Genomic DNA, 27,221 nt, shown 5'->3' on the forward strand with positions numbered 1-27,221 from the left:
ACCTTCTCTACAGTCTATAATTTTGGTTTCTTAGAATTCTGAGGAGTTAAGGGACTTGCCCAATGGCCCAGCAAGCATGTGTCAGATATATATAGGATTTCTTAGACTTGCCCAATGGCCCAGCAAGCATATGTCAGATAAATACAAGGCTTCTTAAACTTTTCTCACTCATTATCCCTTTTCACACAAGAACATTTTTACATATATAGGTATATAAAATGAGTATACAAATAAAACATCTATTGATAATAAATCATAATTTCACAATCTCCACATTTAGTTTTGAGATTGTAGATATGGTCATGAACTACAGTTTAAGAATCTGGGAGATAATAGATTTGACCTCAGGTTTTTCAAAGGTCAGCTCTATCCTCCAAGCTATTTTGCTTCAAGACATTATAAAGGATATAGGAAAAGATGGGCAAAAAAAGTATTCTTGAAAGACAATATCACTCTGAAAATTGGAGGTGGCTTTGAGGCAAATAATAGGAAATAAAAGAAAGATGTTTTGACTTAAAATTGCATAAATGGAAAAAGCTCTAGAAACTTATGTAAAAAAATTTCTACTTGACATAGAAACAAAAATTAAGATTTTACACATGTTAAGGATTAGCAAAAGAATTGCAGGATGTTTTTCCCCTCAGTCAGTGGTGATTATTTTGCCTTTATCAGTTGCCAGTCCTTCATTTACTTCTTAGCCTGGACAGATAGTAAGAGAGGAATAGAAGGACTGTGAACTAAATCTTGACTAATCCAAATTTTGAACAAATATAACTAATCACATCCAGGATATAATAAATGTACTTTTCTGGTTAAAAGTTCTAGTATTTCTGTATACCTGAATGTTTTTAGTAAGCTTAGCTTTCCCCAATATTTGTAGTTTGTTAATTTTTCATTTTCTTTCATAATCCCTATCCTAATGTAGTTAAAAACCAAGCTTAGTGAGCATGATATCTAGCTATCCCTTGAACATCTACAAATATCTTATACATTTCAGCATACATTCATTTTCCTATAATAATATTGGAATTGTATGTAAAATATTTGCAAGTCCATTTTATGTGATATCTCTGTTCCAGAAACTCAAAAGAATATAGATGTATATGTGTGTGTTTATTTATTTTATGCAAATATAGATCTTCTTTTTCAGAATCCTTTTAGACTTGGTTAAAATTGAGTGTTGTTGGTAGCTTGGTTGAAAATCGTGCACAGAGATGGAAATCATTAAATGTGATTTTTTTTCAAATGTTGTAGACACACAAGCTCTTGCCTGTTGAATGGAACACAGATAACCTGTCTGTGTTTCAGAAACAGAGACTTAAACTGTGATAGCTTAAGTCATTGCTCTATTGCTTTAACATGCCTGGGGTCCTAGGATATTAGGAACTGAAGGATTTTGTCAGCTGTTTTTCTTTGGTTGTAAGCTTCATTGTTTGGTTTAATGTCTTTGATCAAAATCTCTAAATTTGGAAGGTCTAGGGAAAAAGACAAATAGAGAAATAAAAAAATGGAAGCTATGTCTGGGATTGTCTTGTCCATCTTGTTGACATTACAAGATCATTGTCTTTAGTAACACTATCCCAAGGACCTCTTTTAGGTTTGTGAGAGTTATATGGGATATATACATACACACAAATATGCATACATATATACACAGCAAACATGAGTATGTATATACATATGTGTATACATAAATACACAATATCCAGTCATGGGAATAATTTTTTTCTAATGAGAACTGTGTATGTCCACATATTTACTCTACAGAGCAGAAAATTCTTTTTATTTTCCTGTGTTTTGTTTAAGCTTTTAAAGTTAAAAATGCATTGTGTGAGTGTACACCCACATGCACACACTCTGGGGAAAGGGAACAATGACAGAGGGAACAGTGACACTAAGAAAGATGTGCCCACTAAGACGTGAACAATAACACCTGCTGGGGAGATTTCCTTGCCCCTCCTCCTGCACCAGAGTTTCCTGGCAGCTCTTTGCTCAGGAGAAGTCAGTTCTCATCACACTTGATTAACCCTCGCAGTTATGGGTTAGCACAGACCTCCCTGACAAGACAGAGTAAAGTTTAATTGCTGTTATTTTCATGATGAATGAAGCCTTCCCCATGCTACCTTCAAAAAAAGTTAAAACATCTAGCCCACAGAATAGAGAACGGGAAGAAAATGAGATATGGGGGGAGGGGTGATAATTCAGCTCTGGGCATCAATTGGGATCTCTGAAGACCCTTTTTTTCTTAGATAAAATGAGAGGCTGTTAATATAACTTACCATCTTAGAGAACTCCATCAGCCAGAGCTGACAGGTCCAAAATTCATTCAAATTGTTCATCATCTCGTATACTATGATCAATGGACTCTGAATAATTTGTATCCATTGTGGTACTCTTAGTGGAACTTTTTCATCTAGGGGCATAATCTAATACTATCCTGGGAAAAAACAAATGAAAGCAATTTTTACAAATTTGCCAGAGTAAATCCAGACCTTACTACTTGTCCAGATTCCGAGAAACTTTGCCAAAATTAATGGCACCTGTAATTCAAACCAATCATACAGATATGCTCCAAGAATTTTTCTATAAAAAGTCATTATAAAAGTGGCAGGTGGCTTGTTGTAGCAAAAAGATAGAGCTTAGGTTAAAATTCATATATTCATGTTTGCTATTTCCCATTTTTTCATTAATTGAAATCTTAAGGTCAGGGAACTACATGCTGTTTTCTATCCCAAACACCTAGTCCAGTACCTTTCACTTATTTTATAAATGTTCATTGAATTGAACAATCTTATTTGTTACAAAGAAGTTTCCCCTTTTATTGAATCAGAATCTGCCTGCCTGTAATATTCTGAGTTAGAGGAAGATGGGCATAATAAGAAGCCCATTAGTCCTACTGCCTTATTGTCAATAAGTACTTTTGATTTCTGAGCTGGCTTTGAAATTTCATAGGACCCTAGGATTTTAGAGTTGACCTGAGAAACTGAGGACTTCCTCTAGAACCTGAAGTCATCTCATTTGGCTCCCTTCATTTCCACTACTAAACTTGCTCAATATTTGACTGCTTAGAGCTTCAGTGTTCTCATATCTAAAATATAGAGGTAGATAGAAAATATGATTCTCTGTATGAAGTCTAAATTAAATGTCACTTGTGTGTGCTTTTATACCTGTAATACTTTTCACCAGTAGGTTCCATTCTCCAGGACCTCAGTTTCCTTTTCTGAAAATAAAGAGTTAGATTAGCTCAAAAAAAATATGATCCTATGACTTATCATTCCAATTCCAGGGTTTTTTTGGAACCCCAGGTTCTCTTTCATGGGTATGGGTCAAGTTACTATTTGAGGACTAGACTATGTCAGTAACATTATTAATAATAACTATATTTTATGCAGCACTTTAAGGGGTTCCTTATAGCTATCACAATTTATTGATCTTCACAAAAACTCTGGCAGGTAGGTGCTATGATTATCCCTATTTTACAGTTGAAGAAACTGAGGTAGACAAAGGTTAAATAACTTGACCTGGGTCACACAATTGGTAAATGTCTGAGGTAGAATTGAACTCAACAATTCCTATATAGCAAAACGAATATATTTAAAGCATTGATTTTGAAAATTGACAGATTTTATTTTTCCTGCTGCCATGAATTTCTATGATATCCAATTTCATTTTTCTAAAATAATGTGGATTGGAACACCACTTTGCATTAGCAGACACTCCTTTTGAGTGGTTGTAACTTAAAACAAAACAAAAATTGATCACTTCTTGGCCAGTCTTCTGTTTATCAATTATGAATGTCTATTAGCTAGGCACATTCTTGGAGGATAGATAGCCAGAAAAAAAATTATTAAAAGCAAATATAGAATATATTTTATGTAGATGTAAACATAAACAAATGGAAGAATCACAACTTTTAAGTATGGAATTTTTTAAAGTTTAGGTTAGGATTCATCTTAAAGCAAAATTACTGTTTTTGTTTTTGTTTTTAAAGAATGGAAAGAATACGCTTATTAAGTAAGTTGAAAGGAATCACACTAAGTATTTTGGATAGAAAACCACACCTGACTTCAAGATTTCAATAAATCAAAAAATGTGACTATCAAATATTAATACTTGTAAAGTATTCTGGTAATTGAATATGTTGTCTTATTGATAGTTATCAGAGCAAATATACTTGCCTTGTCAATTTTTAAAGAGTTTGAAAATATCACATAATTAATTCACACTAAAATTATATAAAGCATACTTCCCATTGGTAATTGAAAAGGTCTTTTAGGAAGTGAGAAAGAGCCAGTCAGGGTCAGTTTCAATTACCATTGGAAATTATTGCAAAAAAAGTTTTAGATTTTTGGATTCTAGGTAAAGATGCACCTTGCAGGTTTTTTTTTAAAGAAAAAGATTGGTAAAATTATTATAAATTTATCATATTCTATTTATAAGTATTTATAGATGGTTAATTATTTATAAAAAATCATCATTTTATTCCATTGATTTAGGGAGAAGCTTTCAATAAGTATGTACTTGGGAGATGTTTCTGTTCAGATCATTTTCAAAAAGAATGTCAAAAGTTTTAGTTGTATTATTTTCTTTTTGTCATTATCACAAAGTCACATAGGAACACATATGGTAATGTTTTTTCATATGAATATTTTTGTAAAGTTCTCTTATTCACAAATAAAAGATACTACTACAGCTACTACATACTATATTATATGTGTTCATATAATGCTTTATAGTTTACAAAGCACATTTATCACTACCTTATTTCACCCTTATAACAATCCTGAGGGGTAGTATCTATGTAATGTGATAGTTACTTTATAGAGGAGGAATTTGAGGCCCAAAGATTTTAAGTTCCTGGCCCAATGTCAAACAGCTTGCAAGGAAAAAAAAAAGTAGGATTTGACCTTTTTTTTGTACTTTTGTATCATGCTACTATGCAATCTTCACTGTCAAAAATTTGTGAAATTATATCTGACAAGTTTGAGTATTACTAAATTGTTACTTTTTGTGATAATTATGTCAATGGACCACTTTTTATATGTTTTAGGCTGGAAATTGAATCCAGTTGTGGGTGCAGTCTATAGTCCTGAATTCTATGCAGGTAAGAACAACGCTGTGCATGACAATCTCTTTGTGACTTTTTTTTTTTTTCAGTTTGTTTGCCCTGCCAATCATGAGTAGGATTTGTAGAATAACTATCTTGATAGGTATTGAATGATTTCTTGGGGAAAATAAAAATAGTATTTAAAAATCATATAAACAATAAAGACTTGTTCATTTATTGTATGGTATATGAGGGTAAGTATGGGGATCTTTCACTTTAATATCATTGATTTTGCTTGAAAGAAGAACATTCACTTTTTCAAAAAATGCAAACTGATCTACAATTATTTTCTTCAATATACATATATGTGTAGGTCACACATTTTTTTACTTAGCTTATTTTACACAGTTACTGGCAGAGCAAAATGGAAAATTAGTTTTCTATACAATTCAGGCAAAAGGTAGGAATGAAATTGCTACTGAAAAGGTTTGTTTAATCAGAAGGTTCTTATGGGATATTTCTATGTGGATCAGTAATTCTTGATGCTTGCTTCTTTGTGTACTTTGACATTGTGTGTATGTCCTGGGGTAATTCAGTATTCCTGCAGTAAACATTCTACTACCCTCTCCCTGCAGTAGATTCACTATAGAAGCATTGTAGGGAAAAATATAATCTAGTATTGGAATTTTAGAAGCCACAAGTGTGGATTTAAGTTAAATTCGTCTTCTACATAATGGCTTGATAATTCTGGGAAAGTCTTTTAACTTTTCAATGTTTGAAGCAACACTTTTTTTTTTTTTTTTAATTTTGGGGCAGTCAGTATTAAGTGGCTTGCCCATAGGGTTTGAACTCAGGTCCTCCTTACTCCAGGGCTGGTGCTTTATCTAAGGTGTTACCTCAATTTCCCCTCAATATTCTGAGCAACACTTGTTAGACTATAAAGTTGCAGTGGGTGCTGAACTGCATCAGAAAAGGGATTTTCTCTTCTTCAAGTTCCCTTTATCTATTAGATAATAGGTCTTGGCCCTGTATCTATTATACCCATATATGATATTTTTATACATACTATATACATATGCATACATAACTATATATATGTATGAAAAAATAAATGTATGTATGTTTGTAATATATTATGAATGTTTGTAGAATTGAAGGAAGGTAGAGACAGTTGATATTTGGAGTTTGATTATATGCCAATTTGTTGTTCACTCATTTTATTGGGTTGGTCTTCATGACCCCTTTGGGAATTTTCTTAGCAGAGATACTGGAATGGTTTGCTTCTTCCTTCTCCAGCTCATTTTACAGATGAGGAAACTGAGATAAACAGTGTTAATAAGTAAGTTGCCCAGTATTACACAGCTAGTAAGTTGCTGAGATTGGGTTTGAACTTCTCTTCTGTCGACTATTCCACCTAGTTGCATATTATATGCTAAGCACATAGATAAAAAACAAAAATTTTGTGATTTTTTTTATGCAGATATTTGAGCCAAATGATATCAATTGCCTGGACTTTGATCTAGGTTTTTCAGTATTCATCTATGTGTTTGATGACCTTGGGGCAGTGGATTCTGCTAGTGAACAGCCATGGGAAATGTTTCAGGAGGAAATCAATCTATTCTATTGAGAATTAAATTTTTAATTATCCATAAAATTCAGTTTTTTAAGTTCTTCCAGTTCACCATTGTTCCTGAAAATTAAGTGTGTGATCTATTACAAATAAGCCATTCTCCTAAAGTTTTTTCTTTGGGCATGAAAGTGGAAGAAGGAAAATATATCTAGTTTTGCCAGTTAATTTTTATACCTGAAGAGAAGAAAACACTTTTAAATGTGTGCTCACAGTAGCATGTTGAAGTTTGTAGCTATTACTGGGCCATACATCCCCTTCTAGCTTTGAAGAAAGCTCAGACACAGGAGCCCAAGTATTAATTTTGGTTTTTCAAACAAAGAGGCTTCTTGCAACAGGTAAAGTTATTGCTTCTGTATAAAACTGATGGCAATTAGAAGCTTAAAGTAAAAGTAGGCATGGATCGTGATAATCTTCTTTTACTCTTTTCTAAATATCATAATCACAAAAAAAGCAAATGTGTTACTTTGGAGAAAGGGGAGTACATTTGTCCCCCCAGTCCCAAATATAATTTGACTGAAATCATTACACACATTTGCCAGAAAATGATCAAAACTCAATTAAAAAAAAAACCTATTTGTTTATTTCCCTATAGAGAAATAGAATCATAGTTATTCTAGAGTGTTGGGAAATATAGCTAATGGGCCTAGTATATAGAGCACTGGGCCTGGAGTCAGATAGGCCTGAGTTCAAATGAAAGCTTTAGATATTTACTAAATGTGTGACCCAATCTCTGTTTGCCTTAATCTACTAAAGAAAGAAATGACAAACCACTTCAGTATCTTTGCCAAGAATGCCCCATGATTGAATTACTGAATATAAATGTTTTAGAATTATATGAAAGAGAAGCCTATACTCCTGAGCCAATAAAGTTATGTCTCAGATTAGGAAAAAAATATAAAAATATTAATTATCATTGTCTCCTAAAACTGTAAATCACCTCATTTATTTCTGCTGCATCATGATTAACTTAACTTCACAACTTTATGAAAGTAGTGAAATGATTATCTAGATATTTTCAACCAGAACAACACTGATCTATTTTAGGTGAAAATTTTGTGTCTGATTTAAAACAAACTTCGGTCATCCTCTTTCCTGAAAAGTCAAAAGCACACTAGCCTGCATGTATGTGCACATGTCCATCTCTGTGTGTTTGTGGGGATACAATTTAGGACTTTCAAAAGCATGGGAAAGGTTGTAAAAAGATTTTAAGTTAAAGTGTTTGCCAACCTAAAAAGATTTTGAATTGACCTAAAATAGACCAATATATTTCTAATTTAGCCTGCACATATATACAGAAAATCACATACACATAAATTATCCATCCAAACATCTGGATAATATTTATTTAGTGAGATCATACAAATGTTGACTATTTTCTAGTTTGTCTTGTAGTCTTGTCTGAAGCTAGATTTGAACTCAGTAAAATAAATCTTCCTTATTAACTGTTTAAATGCTACCAGAGTCTATTTACATGTTTATGAACTGATGATGATAGATATTTTAGATGTCTTTTACCTTCTTAACTTAGAGATGGGCTCTATTGGCAATGCTGAACGTATCTAAGTTGAAAAAGAGGCTGTGACATTGATTTGATTTGGGCATTTAGCAATTCTAATCTGAATCTGCATGAAATAGAAAGTTGGAGTCATTAGTAATTTCTGTATATAGGACTTTTTATTAATGATGACTATAATAATATTCCCATAGTATAATTATTGATTTTCAAAGCTTATGCAGAATTAACAACCCAGCCTCCAATTGTCTCTCAGAATAGGGCATGAAGAGTTCACATATTTTGTAAATTAAAATCAATATTTTCAATCTCTCCTAAAGGTAATTTTCCTAATTTAGTGGACTTTTCCCTAACATTTATTTTCTCTTTTAATTATAAAATGGCAGGTTATTGATTTTTGTATATAACCTCTTGAAATCCCCAATGCATTTTTATTGCAGGGTGGGGTTAGGGAGAACAGTTGCACTTCTTAATGAGAACCTTTAATTACTAGCTCAACAGTATTAATTTTGTTTGATGAATTATGACATGCTTTCTCCTACAGTGTAAAAGAAACGTTTAGGAGGCTTTCATGAAAAAGACTTTCTAAGTGGTGGCTTTCTGAACTCTAAACTAGAATCACATACCCATAATTAATATATATATATATGTGTATATATATATATATACATATTTTTAAATTTATTTTCCATTTTCAGAAATATATACAATTTGTGTGTGTGTATATACATATACATATATGTATATATATAACATGTACATACACACATAAATTACTATATTACATAGATAACTGAAATTTGTCAAAAAAACTTTATTGGCTTTTTTTCTTATTAAACTAAGTAATATTTATTAAAAAACAAAAATAAATTCCAACCCAATCAATCCCAAAGTTATAGGGAGAATCCAGATTTGTGAGCAATAAAGCAGTTAATCAACTATTTTCTTGTTGAAGATCTTTGACATTTTAGCCATGGTCATTCTATTTTTGAGTTTTAGGGAGAGAGGTGTTAAATAGAGTTTGGAATATTTGAAAGCTTATGGAACCCCAGAAACAATGAAGTTATTTAACTATTTTTTATTGATAGCTTCAAAAATTTTCAAGTGAAAATGCCTCAACAGGGCTAATGCCATAGATTCTGTGGTTGGTAAGAGACGTTTTTTTGGTTACTAATAACTGATGGAAATTTTGGCCATTTTGGAAATATAGGCGAGATTTCTACCAAAAAATATATATTGATTTAAAACACCTTTAATCTTCATAAATAAGTAATAACAAAACAAAACACAGGGTTACACAAAGTTGTCAATATGGTACTGATGAATGGGAAATTCACCAGTTTCTCAATTGCTGGTGAAGACACAGGCTGCAAGGCTTAACTGCATTGTATATCATATCTGCCAACTCATTTCTGTGATTAAATATTCCATCAGTGAGGCTATAAGGCGGTAAAGCTTAACAAGATTCATAAGATGCACCACTTGAATACACATAACTCACTTGCTGGGATGGAGAGCACCCCGCATGCAAAAGAAAATTGGAATTGAGTTAAATTACTCCATAAGACAAGATCAATAGAGAAAGGAAAGATCTTCTAATGCAATGCAAATCTAAGATATAGTTATGTCCTGACAACTAGAAGCAGACAATTAAAGTCAAAAGTGGAGGAATGTAGAGTAAATCAACTCTAAAACCTTGAAGATGATGGTAAACAGTGGACCTAGTGACATTATTATTATTGGCTTTTTTTCCCCTGAATGTACATTCATAAAGAAAAAAAAAAAAATCTGGTGTTAGAAAAACATTGACAGGAAAGAACAGTGTATGGGTGAGACTGGATAGGGATGGATGCCTGACAGTGTCTGTGTTCGGAAGTCAAACAAATAATAACTCCAGGAAGTGTATTTTTCTTCAATTATTTTGATAAAGCACTTTTCAAGTTTACTTTTGCAGTTTGTAGACTTGCATCTGGAAGAAATTGGATCATCAAGAAACCAGATATTTTTGATCTCTTGGTGAAATTACATTTCACTTACTGGTTATGCTTTCAAATTATGGATTTTAGACAAGTGAATGTTTCAGTGTTTAGGTTGAGACTTGCCTCTTGGTAATGTAGTAATGGACCTCTTATTCCCATTATCTTTCTGAAAAGCTTAACTCTTAAGAAAATACCATAGGAAGTTATCATACCTTCCCTATACACCTCTTTTAAAGCTTGAGATTTGTTGTAAAATGCCTACCAATTGCACTAAAAATAATGAACCAAACACAATCACAATAAACCAAAACACAATAAAGGATATTCTGAAATTAATCTGGTTATTCTTAATATCATTTTTTCAAGATGAGTTGTGATGAAGAATTTCACTTTTCCAGCTATATAATCTCTATATGTGCAAATTATATGTGCATATAATTTGTTTATTCTCTTTTTATTCACTCAAAGGGCTAGCCTATCCTTCTACCCTTTGCAAGCAGAGGCATCCCTATGGAATAACTCAATGATGTTACATTCTCATTTTTGACTTTCAGAACCCACTGAGGACAATTTTTTTTTTTTTGATGTGGCGTTTTGTGGAATTTACGTCTGGTTTAAATATGATACTTTGGAGTGAAAAAGAAGCTACAAATTCATGTCCCAAAGGCATAGGATTTTTAAACTGAAAATTTTCCACTTCATTGACATTATTCTGTACATCTGCTTCTCTTTGTCTCCCATTTGAGATAGGATATAGTTTGTTTCAGTTCCTTTCTTTCCCTCTTCCCTTTACTTTATTGATCTTCCATTTTTCTCATGTTAAACCCTGAAAATTCTGATCACTCACTGCCTTATCCATTTCCAAATCTGAGAGCTGGAACTCCTCTCAAGTGATTCGTGGGATAATCATAGTGCTTGTTTATACTCAAAATGCTGTTTCCTAAAGAAAAGTAGAAAAGCTTTCTGCTGCCAAAGAAATTTCTCTGATAACCTCTAATCAAGGGATGATGGGTTAGTTTAGTGATCACATCCCCTTTTTTTGCAATCAGTTTGAACAAGAATCATGTTTGACATATACGTGGCCACCATTTTTAGAGGCTGTTGCATTTTACTCCACAGCTTCTTAAGCTTAAAAACTATTAATGGCTTTTGCTAAAAGTAAGCTTTTCTATTTTTTACTAGTATCCTAGCTCTTTTTCAAGTAGCTGCAATTATTCTTTGTTGTTTAAAACTGTATTTCAATGCATCCTTAAAGTATCTTCCACTGTCTTCCCTTGGGTTTGCACAGCTTCAGCTCACCTTACACTAGTAGCTGTTGTGAAATTCCTTCTCACTTCATTCATTTTCTGCTGAGTTGCACTTTGAAGAGGTCATTACTAATAGACCAGCTAAATTGCAAGGGAATGGAATATTTTGCTTAATCTAATATTTTAATTAGAAGTCATATATGCCCATGTACAAAGAAAAAGGTGCCATTTGACTTTTTCATTAAGTGAAATGCAGAAAAACATGTGGATATGGTTATATGTGGAAAGAGAATCTATTTAGGAAAGTGCATCAGTATTTACCCTTTGGATCTGAATGCCAGTTCCAGTTTTCCCATTAAATGTGTGACCAGTCACTGAATGTCTCTCATCTTGTTACCTCACCTATAAAATGAGCGTGTTTTATTAACCAAATTCTAACATCACTTGCAGTCATTTCTATGAGACATAATTCCATATTTCTCTTACATATTAATTACTAAACAACAAAATACAATGCAAAAATATTTTTAAAAACCAGTTATTATCAGGTGAGTAAAAGTGCTTTTATTGATAGAGATTTGCATTAAACAGAATGCCAGAGAAAACCATCTTTTCCTCTACCTCTGGATGAGTTAATCTCTTTTTAAACAGTTCTAAATAGAAAAGTAAAAATTATCCTATTAGATTAAATTGTTCAGGAGATCACATGTACCTGCCATAGATATCACAAGTCTTATAGCTATATCAAGAAGGTTCTATGTGACTTTCACTTTTAGACTTTCAGTTAAAATTGGATGCCTTACCCTGTCAGCCTCTAAAAGGACATAGGCTCTCCTGACTCATGTTTCAACTTCTTTGTCAATCAGCATCTACATAGAATTCCATAAGAATTTTTAGCTCTTAATTCTCAGTGAAAATATAGTGTTGCCTGAATGATTTCCTTGCTACATAACTTGACTTCTCCTAATTTAGTCATTCATTAAGTACTAATGATGTGGGAAAAAAAGCAAAAACAGTTTATATCCACAAGGATAATAGTTTGTCTCTTGCTCTAACCCCCTTCCTTAAAACATACCTTCTTTATCTGCATACATTTATATACCCAAACATATGTATATGTATAAACATTTATGTATTTGAGTACTTAATGTAATGACTTAAAGTATATATCTGGATAGCAACTAGACCTTGTGAATTAATTATTGGGGAACTCCAAAATGAGGGAACTCCATTTCCCAAGTAGGTTACCTTTTCTGCAATTGTTTCTGAGATTTGCCTGGGGCATTGAGAGTTTAATGACTTGCCCAGACATAGCTATTGTGTCTCAAAGATAGGACCAAAATCCAGATCATCCTACTTCTTAACTGTAGCTTTTGATCCAATCTGCCACATTATTTCATGAGTCTGTTTGTACATGTGTTTCTCCAGGAATCCCGAAGATTTCATTCAACCTTTTTTGTTTTAGAATTATTTCCTTGAACATTAGAAATAGTCATTTTGCAGTATATATTCATAATAATACAAGTAGAATAAAGCTGAGCTTTATACCTGTAACTCTATATGGAGGGAATGGGCTAGAAAATATACCATATTAGATGCTATTGAGGAATATTTAACAAAGTAAGCATTTTTTAAAAGATACAATAAACAGACATAGATATGGAATATAGGTATGATTCTTATCTTCACATTAAATGCATGAATTTATTCTATAATTATTTTCAACTAAATACTTGTTGATTGATTATTTCCATTTTGATGTAGTCATATATTGTCTCTCTATGTGCAAGTCCATTGAGTAAGGTCAGCTGCAGTATTTATTTCATATACTTATGTGAGGAAAATCTATGGTTTTTTAGCTCAGTTTGTTAGACTGCAGAAATAATAAGGTAAAAGTCATGAGATCATTCCTTCCATTGACTAATTATCTTTGCTCTATTTTGTGGCTGCAGATTGTACCTTTAGTTTGTATACTGTTGGTTCAGAGTAGGGATCAGGAGAGTGCAAATTCATTAGCAATCTATTACCACTGGGTGGACCTTACAGTTGTCAAGTTATGGTCTATAATCCCTATATGCTGAGGATTATTATGTACAATATTCAAAATAGTGCACATAGAAGTACTTAATAAAGGTCGTGAATAGATAATTTTCTTTCTAAAAACAACAACAAATGCTGCTTACTAAATAGATTAGCCACTAAAGAAGTAGGAGAGGTCAGATTGTATCTGTGCTTAACCACATACTGTGAGCCAAGTTAACTGTAATTTAAATATTGTTTTGATATTTAACTCCAGGATTGTTATAAAATTTGAGTCCTGGAGTGAGTGACTCCATATCTGAGAGCAAAATATAAAGTAGAGTAAAGGAGATTTTGGTTTTGTATTTTTATTTGTTTTGTAATTCAATTGAATGTCATTTCATTTTTGAAGATTTTTTCCTCTTACCAATTAGAATATCCGTCCTTGTCAATTTATAGTACACCAATATTTGCTCAAGTGATTAAATTGTTATGTAAATATAGACAAATTAACCAAGTATTGTTTAATATTCTTTATGTTAATTAAGCAGAGATACTCGTATTCATAGAATAGGAAAAAATTGTATTCAGGGGTTTAAAAAATGTAGAGCTAAAGTACTAATATACAAATGGCAAAACTCTACTTAGATTAATAGCATTGATGACAGTTAATGCATTTCTAAAACTTCTATGGAACTGTTACAACCCATTACAGTCGAAATATTGGTTTATGAAAAATTAATAAAGTCAGTAGAAAATGGAATTCAGCATCTGTACTAGCGATTTACACCAAAGGAATCATTCAGAATTAATTATGCCTTATGCTACATTATAATGAGTTTTTCATTAAAATGTATACCATTATGGAAACTAAACAAGGATTATTCAAAGAATAATGCCAACGGCTGTTATTTTTTGAGAGATTAAATTAGTTAATGGGTTATACATTTAAATCTGGTTGAAGGTTAATTGACATGCATTTATCATTGTGTTAAACTTGGCATAATTTTAGAGAAATGTATATCCCAGTACCTCAAATATTTAGTATGGGACACACATTCCTCTGTTTGTATGTTTTTATGGTATATGTGATACATAGTAAAATAAAGTTTGAAACCCCTTTCCTATTAAAGCCATTTCCTGTAGATTCTTTCTCATTTCTCAAAAAATAATTTTCATTATCTGAAATATTCAATACTTGTTCTCAGCTCTAAATTGATTTGGGATTAGAATGGCTGTTTTTTGTTTGTCTTGTTTTTAACAAATGAATCCATTAATCTTTTGTTTTTTAAGAAATAGAAATATTTATATTTTCCACCCTGACTAAAAGATGAAATGAGGTAAAGGCCAAATTACAATTTCTGAGATTAAGTGAATTCTTGTTCTTTTATGTGTTGGACTATGTTATATGGCCACTGTTTCCTTTCAATCTGATTCTGTAATTATTGGAATTATTTTTTGTTTTTGTTTTAAAAAAGTAACATACAAGACAGAGAATAATGTAGAATTTTTTACTCAGAAAATAGAAATCATGTCTGTGCTGTCTCTCTCATAAACATTTAAACCCAGACTGATGCCCAGTGATGTGAAATAGCAATCAGGAAAAAGTACTTTAGGAAAAGTTATCCAGCAAACTGAGACATTCAGCTTTTCTGATGCCAGTGAAGTAAAGCCACTTAAAAAACCCACTAACTTCAATATTTCATTTTTCATTTTTTCCACAAAGGAACAATGAAATATAATATCTGAAAAACTTTAATGTTCATGATGGGGGTATTTGGTGCTACCATGTTAAGTAAAAGTTGCCACATTTGTCTTTAGTCATTTCCCAATTTTTGCCAGTGTTTTCTTTAAAAAAAAAAAAAAAAAGATACTACTCAGCCCATGTAAGTTTGGAAGGCTGAAAGGTACCATAAGTAATTCTTAAAGACATAGATGTTGTTCAGTAAGAATTTCCCTGTGAACACTCATCAACATTGTTACACATTAAGCCAGTGAATTAGTATATGCTTCCTCAGAATTATTAAAGTATACACAGCTGTATTGAGAGGGCTTCTGCTTATTATTCATAGGTTAGAGAGCTTGTTGAATATAGTTATGGAAATATCAAGGTTTACTGGTAGCCCCTTTTTAGTCTGCTTTCTAGTTTCTACTAGGTAATGAATTGTCCCTTATCTATACTTTATAAATCCCTCTCTCCCCCTTAGTACTTACCACATTGTTTTGTCCTAGGGTAGGTCCTAGAATGGGTCCCACCAATAAATATATGCATGTGACTGTGAATTGCCTCTTGGGATTAAGTGAATCACATTTGATGGTTTGTTAAATCCCTTCAATTTCTTAATTACCTTCATCCTACCTTTCCAATGAACTTAATTTTTAAAGTTAAAAAGTGACTATAGAAAGGTTTGAGAACTTTGTGATATTTCGATTAGCCAATGATGTTTTAGACTACAGGTTTAAAGGTCACTAAGTAATAGAAATATTCTAATCCAATCTTGGAAATAGACTTGCCTACAATTGATACAGCTATTCTAGTTAGTCAGGAAACCATCATTGATTTCTTTCATTCAACTATCAGCATGACCTTTTTGGAAATCTTATGGTTGGAAGAACTCAAGATTGTGGTGAGTAGTTCTTGGAGCAGCGCTTTATTAAGAAAATATGATTTATGAAGAAGAAAATTTACGAAATAGGAGAAAAATTATACACACCAGAAAAATATTAACTTTTAAAGGAACCATTTTAATACAAAGAATCTCTACCCCAGCTTGCATTTCAAAAAAGATTTGATTTTTTTAAAAGTTCATTTATACAAAACTTTTATTTGAAATAAATAGAAGAGTTTATCACTCTGGTATTATATGCTGAAAGCTCATTTTCTAATAGTTGCAGAGTGTTAATCTTTGAAGAAACCTTCAATTTTAAATAGAGGACTATAGCCCAGAGAGGACAAATAAATTGTCTGAGGTCATATATAGATAAGACAGCAACCCTAAAAATCCAGCAAAGTATTTGTTAGGAACATATTGTTTAGTTGACTCAATATTACTTTGGTGACAGCTGAATTAATTATAAAGTCTATCAATCTGGAATGGAAACCAACATTAGGAAGGATAAAATAGAAAGTTATCCCCTTGTGGAAAATGTGAAGTATCCAGAAAGTATCAAACCTGAAACCACTCAATCTTGTCTCCCCCATAGATCCCCACCCCAAGAACTCCTTCAGTTTCAAAGGATTCTCTGTGTAGCTACAGTCACTCAAAACTTCAGAGAGCCATAAAGGGCTAACTTTTTCTTTATTTTCAGCCAGAGGACACAATAAGTTCAACATCAAGACAGTTAACTAAATAGTTCACTAATTTGAGTCAAGATAGTTCACCAAGGTAGTATATTCTTATTAATAGTACATTAATAAGAAATATGACTAAAATAACACATATCCTTTCAGAAATACATGTACATTATTAATAAGGAGAGTAAGAACACAAAGGGAATCACATATAAATGGAAATGTGATAAATATCTGTGAAAAAATGGCTCACATTTCTTATTTCAGGGCAACTACTTTTTTCTGGTGATGACATCATACCATACTCCATTTTGGGGATGGTGTCTGTCCTGTACTTAACAATTAGTAGTAACTGCTAATAATAGCACCTCCCCCCTAGGACTATGAAAAGGATAAAAAGTAATATTTGTAAGCCTTCTGCAAGTGTTACATAAATAATTAAGTGCTATATAAATGCTAGCTATTATTGTTGTTGTTTTTTTTTGTTTGTTTGTTTTTTGCTTTTTTTCCTGAGGCAATTTGGATTAAGTGACTTGCCCAGGGTCACATAGTTAGGCGTGTCTGAGGTCAAATTTGAACTCAGGTCCTCCTAACTTCAAGGGTGGTGCTCTATCCACTGCGCCACCTAGCTGCCCTTATTATTACTGTTTTAACAATTGTCCTTACTTCTTTTCCCTTTTGTGTTCTGCTGGTATCATGGTGATTATTGGTTATGTGTATATAATTTCTGTTATAGATTTGCTTGCTAGTCTTGTTGATATCTCTGATGGTCATATTATATCTTTGTTGACCGTTTGTTCATTGGGTCTTGTAGTTTTGTTAATCATTGCTCTCATACCGTCAGGTCTGTGGAGTCTGCTGAGATGCTTCCTGGTACTGAATTCTGGACTCATTTCTATAGTACTACCTAAAGCATTTCAGCTTCATTCTGCTAAACTGCAATACTTTGAATCTCTTTAAGGGTTTTTTTTTCCCCATAGCCAACCAGCTCAGCTAAGAAAAGTCAAGTGACTCTCAGGTCATGTCTGTTCAGGTTATGCCTGTTCAAATCCCAATGTCTGAGATAATAGTAAAGTTTTCTCTTGTAGATAACTTGCACTTTTAGGCTACATTTTCTTACATACTCTTAAGCCCATTTCCAATTTAACACACCCATAATTAAAAGCCAGAACAAAAGGTAAGCTAAGGAAATTATTTTTGTATTCTCTAACCTACTTTCTTGTCTTTGTTGAGCATATCTTTCAGTAGCAATGCTTTATTCTTTTTTTTGCTATACTTTTGTTGAACCAAAAACCTCTGGCTTTCCAAAAGGAAATGATAGCATAGTGTTTGAGTTATGTAACTATTCACCTGCTGCCATTATAAAGGTCCATAATAGCAGCTTAAATTATTTAAATAAATAATAATATTAGAAGTAGCTAAGTGACATTGTGGATAGAGTGCCAGATATGAGTAAGACTCATATCTTTATGAATTCAAATCTGGCATCAGATATTTAGAGCTGTATGACCCTGGGCAAGTTATTTAACCCTATTTACCTCAAGTTCCTTATCTGTAAAATAAGCTAGAAAGGAAATGGCAAACCACTCCAATATCTTTGCCAAGAAAACTTCAACAAAGATACAAAAATGACTGAAAAAGATTGAACAACAATATCAATGCCTTTCATTAGCACTTTAATGTTTACAAAACTTTCCAAATGTTATCTCATCTTCATCACTGTCCTGGAAAGTGCCATTTTACAGATGAAGAAACTGAGGTTTCAAATGAGGTTCTCATAGCTAATGTTTGAGAATTGACTTGAACATGTTTTCTTTTGTTTTTTGACTCCAGGTCCAGCACTCTATCCACTGAACCATTTGACTGACCCAGACTCTTAGACTTTTGTTAAAGCTTAAGAAATCAAGCTCTCATTCTTTTGTGTAGAAAGAAGAAAGGCTAAAAATAATTTTGAATAGCTGGTTCCATTACTTTATTTCCTCTTGTGAGATGAAGAAAAATAGTTTGCAGACATTTTGGGTTCAGACATTTTTCTTTTTCTACAATTATTCTACCATTTCTGGAAAAAAAATGTTCTCAAAGTAATTGAAAAATATAATTATCACTAGAAAACTAGTTTCTAAGCCATGCTTTGTCATCAATTGAATATGAGACCTACTAAAATTGGCCTAGTAAAAATCCGATCTCTCCTAACATGGATAGACATGAGACAAAACTCAACTGAGGTAAAAGATATGAAATTCAAGGCATTGTTGTTAGAGAAGAAAGCATTATTAGTACTACTTTTTTTTTTTTTTTTTTTTTTTTTTTTTTTGGAGTAAGATAGGAACTCTGATTTGGAACTGAATTTTTACAGGTTGGTTATTTCTTGTCTTGATTTTTTTCTCCCTTCCTTTAACATGTAATCAAAGGATCCTCCCTGGAGTTGTACTAGTATAAAAATCCCATTTTTTTAAAAACTGCTATATCTTAGCATTATATTGGGTGTGTGAACAATAATCCACTATTTATTTTGGGAAGGTAAGGGTGCTTTCTCCCCTTTCATCTGTTATTAATCATATTCATGTGACACCTAAACCATGCCAACAGAAAACAGGCAGCCAGAGCTATCAAAGAGAACCAGAAAGGTATGATGAAAATGACAGGCAGCCAGAACCAGCAACTAGGTCCAGGAAGATCCCAAATCTTCAGACAAAATCTAGAAAATCACTGAGTTTTATCTAGGTAAAATTCAGACTTTCAAATAAGACTAAGAGATATCCATAGTGATCACTGAATTTATCTAATCTGAGATTTTTATGGTCAGTACCAAATATGTCTTACTTGGTCTGGGCAACTAAATAAGAAGAATTAAGTTCCTTCCAACACTAGACACTCCTTAGATACTAAGAACCAACTTAGATACTGAGAGTTAGCCTTCAGGAAATTGATCTTTCACACCAGGACAGTTATTAAAAACCAGAGCCAGTTCATTAACCATTCACTTGTAGGGATCTTTTACAAAAAATAATTTGATTGAGCCATATTTATCTTTTGGGGTGGGGGGAGAGAAGGGAAGAGGGGAGGGGTATTACTAATTACTATGTATTTAAGCAGCCCATTCAGGAGTCCAACTTCCAAAACAACTTCTATACTGAGAACATTCTTTTTCTCTTATAGGACTTGAAAAAAAAATTGTAAATGCCTTTGTAGTGTTGTTTCATACCAGGATTTCCCAATAGAATCTTCTGCCTCTTACATATGCTTGTGTGTATGACCATCACAGAATTCTACTTTGAACCAAAAAAAAAAAAAAAAAAACACACATTTAATTGAAATGCGTTTACATAATAGTCTTGCCTGGATTTGAATGCAGCATTATATAGTTCAACATATTTTTATCCTAGGAATTAGAACTGGAAGGAACTTTAGAAATCATTTAGTCTAATCTTCTCATATGATGAGATGACAAAACTGAGAACTTGAAAAATTGCCCAAGGTTACATAAGCAGTAAGTAGAAGAGGTAGAATTCAAATTAGGTACTGAGCCCAAGTAATACTTTCTACCACTCCATACTATAGTCACTATTTGTAGTATAGTCTATTTTGATTTTGACTCCAATATTTTCCTGTTTAGTAGGGAAAAACAGAGAATTTAATGCATGTACTGTTAATCACATATGATAACTTGATGTTCTGGAGTATAAACCCTAAGTACCTAGTCATAGGATGATACTCATGGATGAAAGCCACACTTGCGGTTTTCTTTTTAAGTTGTCTAATAAATCAGAATTTTGCTTGCTTGACCTTTTATGGATTTACTTGGTTGACTCAGCCTTCCCTTGCCAAATTCACAGAAAACAACAATGGATCCTCAAGACATGTTACTCTTAAGTTACTAACCACAAGATTCAAAAAACTTATTAAACAAATATGCCTAATAGGAACCAATAGCAAATTTCCATTTGAGCCCTTCAAACTGAGTCCATTAAGAATTTGAGTGTCTAAATAAATCTGTAAAACTGAACTTTAGGATTAGGATTTTTTTTTTAAATACTCTTTCAAATTCTTTTGTTATCGTTATCCAATGATTACACCATTCCCTTTAAATTTAACAATGAAGCCTTCTTTCTCCCTTTCTTCAGATAATTTCTGATAATTTCTGATAATTGGCTATGCTAATCCACAAAGTTTCATATTCTGTCTCCTTGATGTATTTTTCTATCATTTAAAATGTTGTTAGTTACCATATCATTATTACTCCATGTGACTTTTGGAAAAATAATCTCCACTTATCTACCCAGTTGTGATTTGCTACATTTGTTTGATGTCTTTTCCAGTTATCAATAATCCAGGTTTTCATTTGAGATCAGGATGAATGACTTTGAAAAAAATGCAAAAGGTAGATTATTTTTTAAATCTAGGCCCCAAGACTTAACTTGTATCTCTATAGCCATATTTTTGGTATTTGAGTTCTAATCTGAAAAATTAAACTCAGAAAAGAGCAAATAAAGTGTGGTCATGAGAAGTGTGGAAAATCTCTCCATATAGTTTTTAAATTATAAAAGATGAGTTAACTGGAAATCCCACATATAACATTGCATATTTACCCAATTGCCTTCTTTTAAAAATGCATACTCCAAATTACATTAATATTAACTAATATGTTTTTCTGTTTAGTTTTGTTGAGTTTCAAGAATTTTTGTAATAAAAGGTCACAGAGGTCCTAATTGAATATATAAGTACATTAAAAATTGAATGGGAGAGCTTTTTTAGGTAATCTAAAAACTGAGCCCTATGGCAGATGTTGATTTTTATTTTACAAAAGTCAGCCTTATGGTATTATTGTGTGTGTGTGTGTGTGTGTGTGTGTGTGTGTGTATGTGCATGTGCATGGGTGCATATGTGTATTTGTAGTATCAGAAGAACTTTATTCAAATATAGTTTCTTATAAAATATAACAGAAGAAAAAGAACAAGATTTCATTTTATTCTGCCGGGATTTTTCATTCTATAACAGAAATCCTTTATTTATTTCATTCTTTCAGGATTCTGTAAATTGTATCCAGGACAATCTCCTGAATATTTTCACTACAAATAGATCATTTCAAATTTGAAACATAGATACTCTGAGAAACTTTACCTTTCATTAAAATGAATCTTATTGACTTCTGAAAATTCTAGTTATAAGTATTGACAGTAATTTTCAAAGTAGATAGGATCACATATAAGACAACCTGGTTTTGCTTGGTAGAAGGAGTATATCTGAAGCAAAATAGATAGGCTTTCTAGAAAATTGTGTTTCCTCTGGTTGAATTGAAATCAACATTTTTTTAAAAGTGGTCAGGTAGGAAGTAATAAAAACAGAAAATATAAAATGAAAGATTAAACTGTTTATAAACTCCATTTTCTAGTTCTGTTCTATGATATGGCATTAATGGAATGTAGTTTGAGAAGGGAAATATTTTAACTAATAAATGGGGCTTAGAATTGGGACAAACTATGTAAAGCTCAAGATCTCAAAATAATTTGTTTGCAGAAAAAAAAACATTAAGCAAATGAAGTTACTCCATTTCAAGAACTCTCCCTTTTTGAGGTCTGGAACTCTCAAGTAATTAAGGAAAGATATGGAAGATGTTTGTTTGATAGGCTAACATTCTGCAAATTTATCTATTTTTGTTATTACTTCCTAGTCTGGATGTGGAAAAGCTATACCAGATTTTTAATGGCATTGATTTGTGGGTTGGGAATTTTAGGCATAACTTGTTTTGGGAGACAGGTCCATAAAAGTGAAAGTTGAGAAATTGTGAAATTGAGAAAGCTTGGACCACATCAAATGAAAATAAGTCCTTTTAGCCAATCATAACCACTTCAAATCTGCAATTCAAAATTATACTACCCTGTTTATCTCTCCTGGTCCCTCACCATATGCTTTTCATTTCCCTAGCTAACCCATAGCAACAATTTACAGGTGCAATAGGGCTTTCATGCCTTGCAAGTCTGTTTTTTTCTTTTTCTTTTTTCTTTTTTTTCTCCCAACTATCTTCATACTCAAATTTACCTGATGTTTCTTAAAAAACAAAAAGAGTTGCTGGAGGAAGAATTTTTTTTTTTAAATTGATCTTTGTTCTTAGGACTCAAAAGTTTTGTGGTAATTTTGTAGTTCTAGATTTCAGTCCTAAGTTGAGGCTCCAAGGAAAGAACTCATTATTATAGAAGAACATTTGTAATAAGTGAACTTTTGGAGATAGTTAACTTCATTTTTCTTTTGGTGGTAATGAAAGAATAAACTAGAAGTATTGACCTTATCCACTCAAAGAAGATGACCTGACCTTTAGGATTATCTTTTTAACTATAGATTATATAGTTATAATAGGTTAAAAATACACAAAATAAAATAGGTTAAAAACACACAATATTGCTTTGGAAAATCTTCTGAATATCTCCACTTCTTTATTTTCTGTAGTAGAAAGGAGGTAAAATAACTCCTGAAGAATTTCTGAACTGACCAGTATTTGATCAAGCAATTTCAAACATGTCATAAAAATCTTCATGTTGGAGGCAATGATATACTTGCTCTTTGCTGTTTTTTCAATTAGAGTAGGGAAAAATAGCTATAGAATGGAGACTTGCACCCTTTATCCACAAGGTTAGTGGAGCAGATTTTTCAGTTGAAATGGGAGATTCAGAGAAAGAGAGAGAGAGAGAGAGAGAGATAGAGATAGAGAGAGGGCTTAGGGTATCAACTAGTGGAAATAGTAATAGCAAAAGCCTTGTAGAGAGTTACTTACTCAGTGTGACTTAGATGTTTATATGGACCAAGTAAAAATAATAAATGTCAAATTAGTTCATCTTCTGACCCATGGGGGGTGGGGATAGGCTAAGTTCAATAGAGCTCTGCAGGCAGAAATTTTTTTTTTTTTTTTTTTGTACTTATTTGAAAGGCTGGTCTAACAGGGTTTCTAGAAAGCAGGTCTTCAAAATTTGCAAAATAATTATGATTCCTGCTTGGTGGGCTGGGTTGGGCAGAAACACTTTTTTCTTTTTCTTGAGAATTATCATTAGCGTCTTTGGAATATAAGACCCATAGGCTGACAATTTCATTGGTCCTCACTGCCCCATGAACACTGATATATGGCTGTATTTTTTTTAATTTGACATAATGCCTCAGGTTTAGTGTGCGTGTTCCAAAACCAGATACCATCTCTCTCTCTCTCTTGTAGGCACGGTGCTGTTGTGCCAGGCAAACCAGGAGGGATCTTCTGTGTACAGTGCCCCCAGTTCACTAGTATACACTTCCACAAGTAAGCCAGTGTTGCGGCTCTATTTTTGTTTTGTGACATAAATATGAGTCAAATCACCTTCCCTGCCATGTAAGTTTTCCCTCCTTTCCCTTCCCTACCCCACTCTAGCTCTCGTTGAGGTTAAGGTGATAATCATTAGCATGCTTTTTTCCTGTTTCTGTAGCATCTTATTCACTCTCCTCATTATCATCCCCGTCCAATTCCTCATAGTCTAGACATCAATTTCATTCTGTTATCTGCAGATAAGTTTCAATGGTGGAGGAACCACAGCCCTTTGCCTTCCTTCTAATACAGCCTTACAAATAAAAAAAAATAATAATAAAATAAAATTGACATCCCATAATTATAACATGCTAAACTATCCTCCTTTCAGGGGGTATTAAGACAGTGAAGTATAAAAATCAACAACCTATTTGCCTTCTATAAAAACTTGCTTATTTTTGGCAAGTGGGACATTTGCAAGGCTGTTTTACCAAATGTTCTGAGTACTGAGTGTAAAAAAGAGGAATTGCTTCAGCCTCCAATCAATCTGGGGAGTGGGGAGGAGAAAGACCAAAACTGTTAGATGTAGATTCTGCTATCTTTTGGAGATGGCTCCATTTATTCATGACTCTTTAGTATGGGAGGAGTCTGGGTATAGGTGGGTCTGAATAAGTAGGATAGATCACAAGAATGATGCAAAGTATTTGTGCCTCCCTTAATAGCAACTGGGGGGGCTCTGTCTGGGAGGAGAAGTGAGGAGGAAGTCTCCAATCTAACTCCATGACTAACTCTGGAATTCTTAAAGCGGGCTGAAGCAAAAAGCTGCCTTTGCTTATTTGGGCCGTGGGGTCCTCTCACCTTATCCTTATTCCTCATAATTAAGTCCCTCCTCAAGGAGACTCTTCATCTTTAGCTGTCTGGATTTCCTTTAGTCTGAAACCTTCTCATCCATTTCATACAATGTATATATCTACTGCAAAGCTTGAGCAAAAGAATGGAGAGGAAGACAGTCATAAAGAAAGAACTTCTTCGGTGACATTCCTCAGAACAGACTCTAGATGGGTTCTTCCTCTTTGAAGATTTTTTCGCCAGCTCCAGAGGGGCAGCAGCCTGAAGCTTGCTCTGGTAAATGGTTGGAATCAGGAATTGCCAGTTTGTATCACTCTACAGTTCCAGATCATCACTGAATTGCCTAGCCTGAAGGACCAAATGGAGACTTCCTTGATGGGCCAGGAAGTTGTAAGCTGTCACAAAGATAAAAACATCTTCAGTTGAGATTATTAAAAACCCAGAAGCAATTGAAGTCATTTGGAGACAATGGAGAATTTCTTACACCAAAAGCAATTTATTTCAGTGTTAGCTGTATCCATAAAGAACATAGTATTCTTCAGTGTTTTTGACTACCAGTCAATTAAAGTTCTTGGCACAAAGTAACCTTTTCTCATCTAGCCAAAATAATTTAGCCTATATCTAGTCATTAGTGGTCATTTTCTTTGGAAAGAGCTGTAGGGCTGCATTCAACAGCTTATTTTCTGTTTTCCCTCTTCTTTTAATTTTCTTGACTTGCCTTGACAGGAAAAAAGCCAATTCTTCAGTTGCTTGAGGAAAACTCCTTTCTCAACTATGAGTGAGACTCCCATCTTTGTACAGGCTCAAGATGCACCCTCCAAGGAGATTCCAGTCTTCCCCATTTAAATTTAAGACATTCTTCTAGAGATGAAAAGCATCTCTAGGGAAAAGTAGTGCAATCAGTTTCCTCTCCACTGTCCTTCCTTGATCCTCCAGAACATATATACCCAAACTATAAATCTTGTCTGAACCATATTCACTTCAATTTCTGATAAAGTTGGGAATATCAGAAGGCAATAATTAAAAAGTATCTTCTACCTAAGAATATATTTTATTGAAGGTTCAGAGGTGGTGGTAATTGGAAAAAAAAAACAAAACACAACACTTGCATCTTACATTATGTACTGACCAGAAACTTATGACACCTTACCTATATAGCAGCAAAAACATTTTTAGGGCAAGTGAACTCCAAACATTGGATCTCAACTTGCCCCTATTCTTTTATGCCCTTCTAAAATGTTTTTGAGCTATCAAAAGGATACAGCTTTCAAAGTAGGAAAAAAATTAGTTTTGATCTGTCAATTGATTCAACCAAGGAAGTTCTTGAAGACCACATTTAATCAAAAATTAAAATAAGCATTTACCTTTTTTTAAGGGTTAAGGGGAAATCAAAACACAAATTTACCCATGGCATAATACTTAATGATAAGGATCAAGTAAATATTAACTAGTATAAACAAGTGAATTTGTTTTAAATGTGATAATTCTTTCACTTGCTTCCTTTACTACTAATTTCCACTTATCAGATCTATATGTCAGCAAGTATTGATCATGACAGTAAGTGATAATACTTTAATAATCCCTGAATTTCCTGAAAATCACATTAAAATAGGTAAGTTTCCAATGTCAGTATTCTTTGGTAAATATGATGGACGGTCCTAGTTTTATGGCTATAAAGTACTTTTATAAAGGCTATAAAGAGACCTTACAGAACATCTAGTCCAATCTCTTAATTTTTTAAATTATGAAACCAAGCACAGAGAGATTTCTGTCTTTCACAAGTGGGAGACAAGATTAAAATTCAGGATCTGTGACACCGAACACAGAACTCTTTCCAATATAGCAATAACTAGTAATATCAACACAAATGGCCAAGGTTTCTATTGTAGTTACTGGAAAGTATTGTCTTAAAATTGCTTAAAATTTACTCAAAATTAAAACAATTCCTTTCTGCTGTCCATATAATTAATCTTTGAATTAAATCTACAGCATAAGTAACCCATTAAATTGGGTAGAGGCCTTCTAGTAACTAACAGTCTCCACATTGACTTCATACTAACATAATCTAAACATAAGGGAAAATATTATTCTATCTATTGATGATTAATCAATCTCTAAGTCATAGTAGAATTTTGATAAATTCAGTTTTTTTGTATTTTGTTTTGCTTTTTATTATTGTTGTTTTTAGTGTTGTTAGTGTTGCTATTGCAGGAATCCTTATTATTCTCAACTAACAAAACTTCCAATAACAAGAATAGTAATCCTCAACATTTATACTTTGATGGATGTGTAATTCCACTAATGACAGTAAAGTAACAGGCAGAATCTGAACTCAGGTCTTTCTACTAAAGAAATCCTGTCATTTCCTCAGCTCTTCCCCA

General features: G+C 32.9%; 1 protein-coding gene across 34 annotated transcripts in view; it reads left to right on the forward strand.

Annotated features, from left to right (window-relative positions):
* RBFOX1 (RNA binding fox-1 homolog 1) overlaps nt 1–27,221 on the forward strand; it is a 2,692,248-nt gene that overhangs the window by 2,586,039 nt on the left and 78,988 nt on the right. For 27 of the 34 annotated variants that reach the window (XM_074280462.1, XM_074280471.1, XM_074280460.1 and 24 more), the window contains 2 exons: nt 5,051–5,104; nt 23,929–24,009. In XM_074280462.1, the coding sequence (XP_074136563.1) occupies nt 5,051–5,104; nt 23,929–24,009 (135 nt within the window). The remainder of the gene's footprint in view (nt 1–5,050; nt 5,105–23,928; nt 24,010–27,221) is intronic. The other 7 variants (XM_074280466.1, XM_074280467.1, XM_074280481.1 and 4 more) reach the window with 1 other exon arrangement.

Source organism: Sminthopsis crassicaudata, chromosome 1, assembly GCF_048593235.1.
Source record: "Sminthopsis crassicaudata isolate SCR6 chromosome 1, ASM4859323v1, whole genome shotgun sequence".
Lineage (NCBI taxonomy): Eukaryota > Metazoa > Chordata > Mammalia > Dasyuromorphia > Dasyuridae > Sminthopsis > Sminthopsis crassicaudata.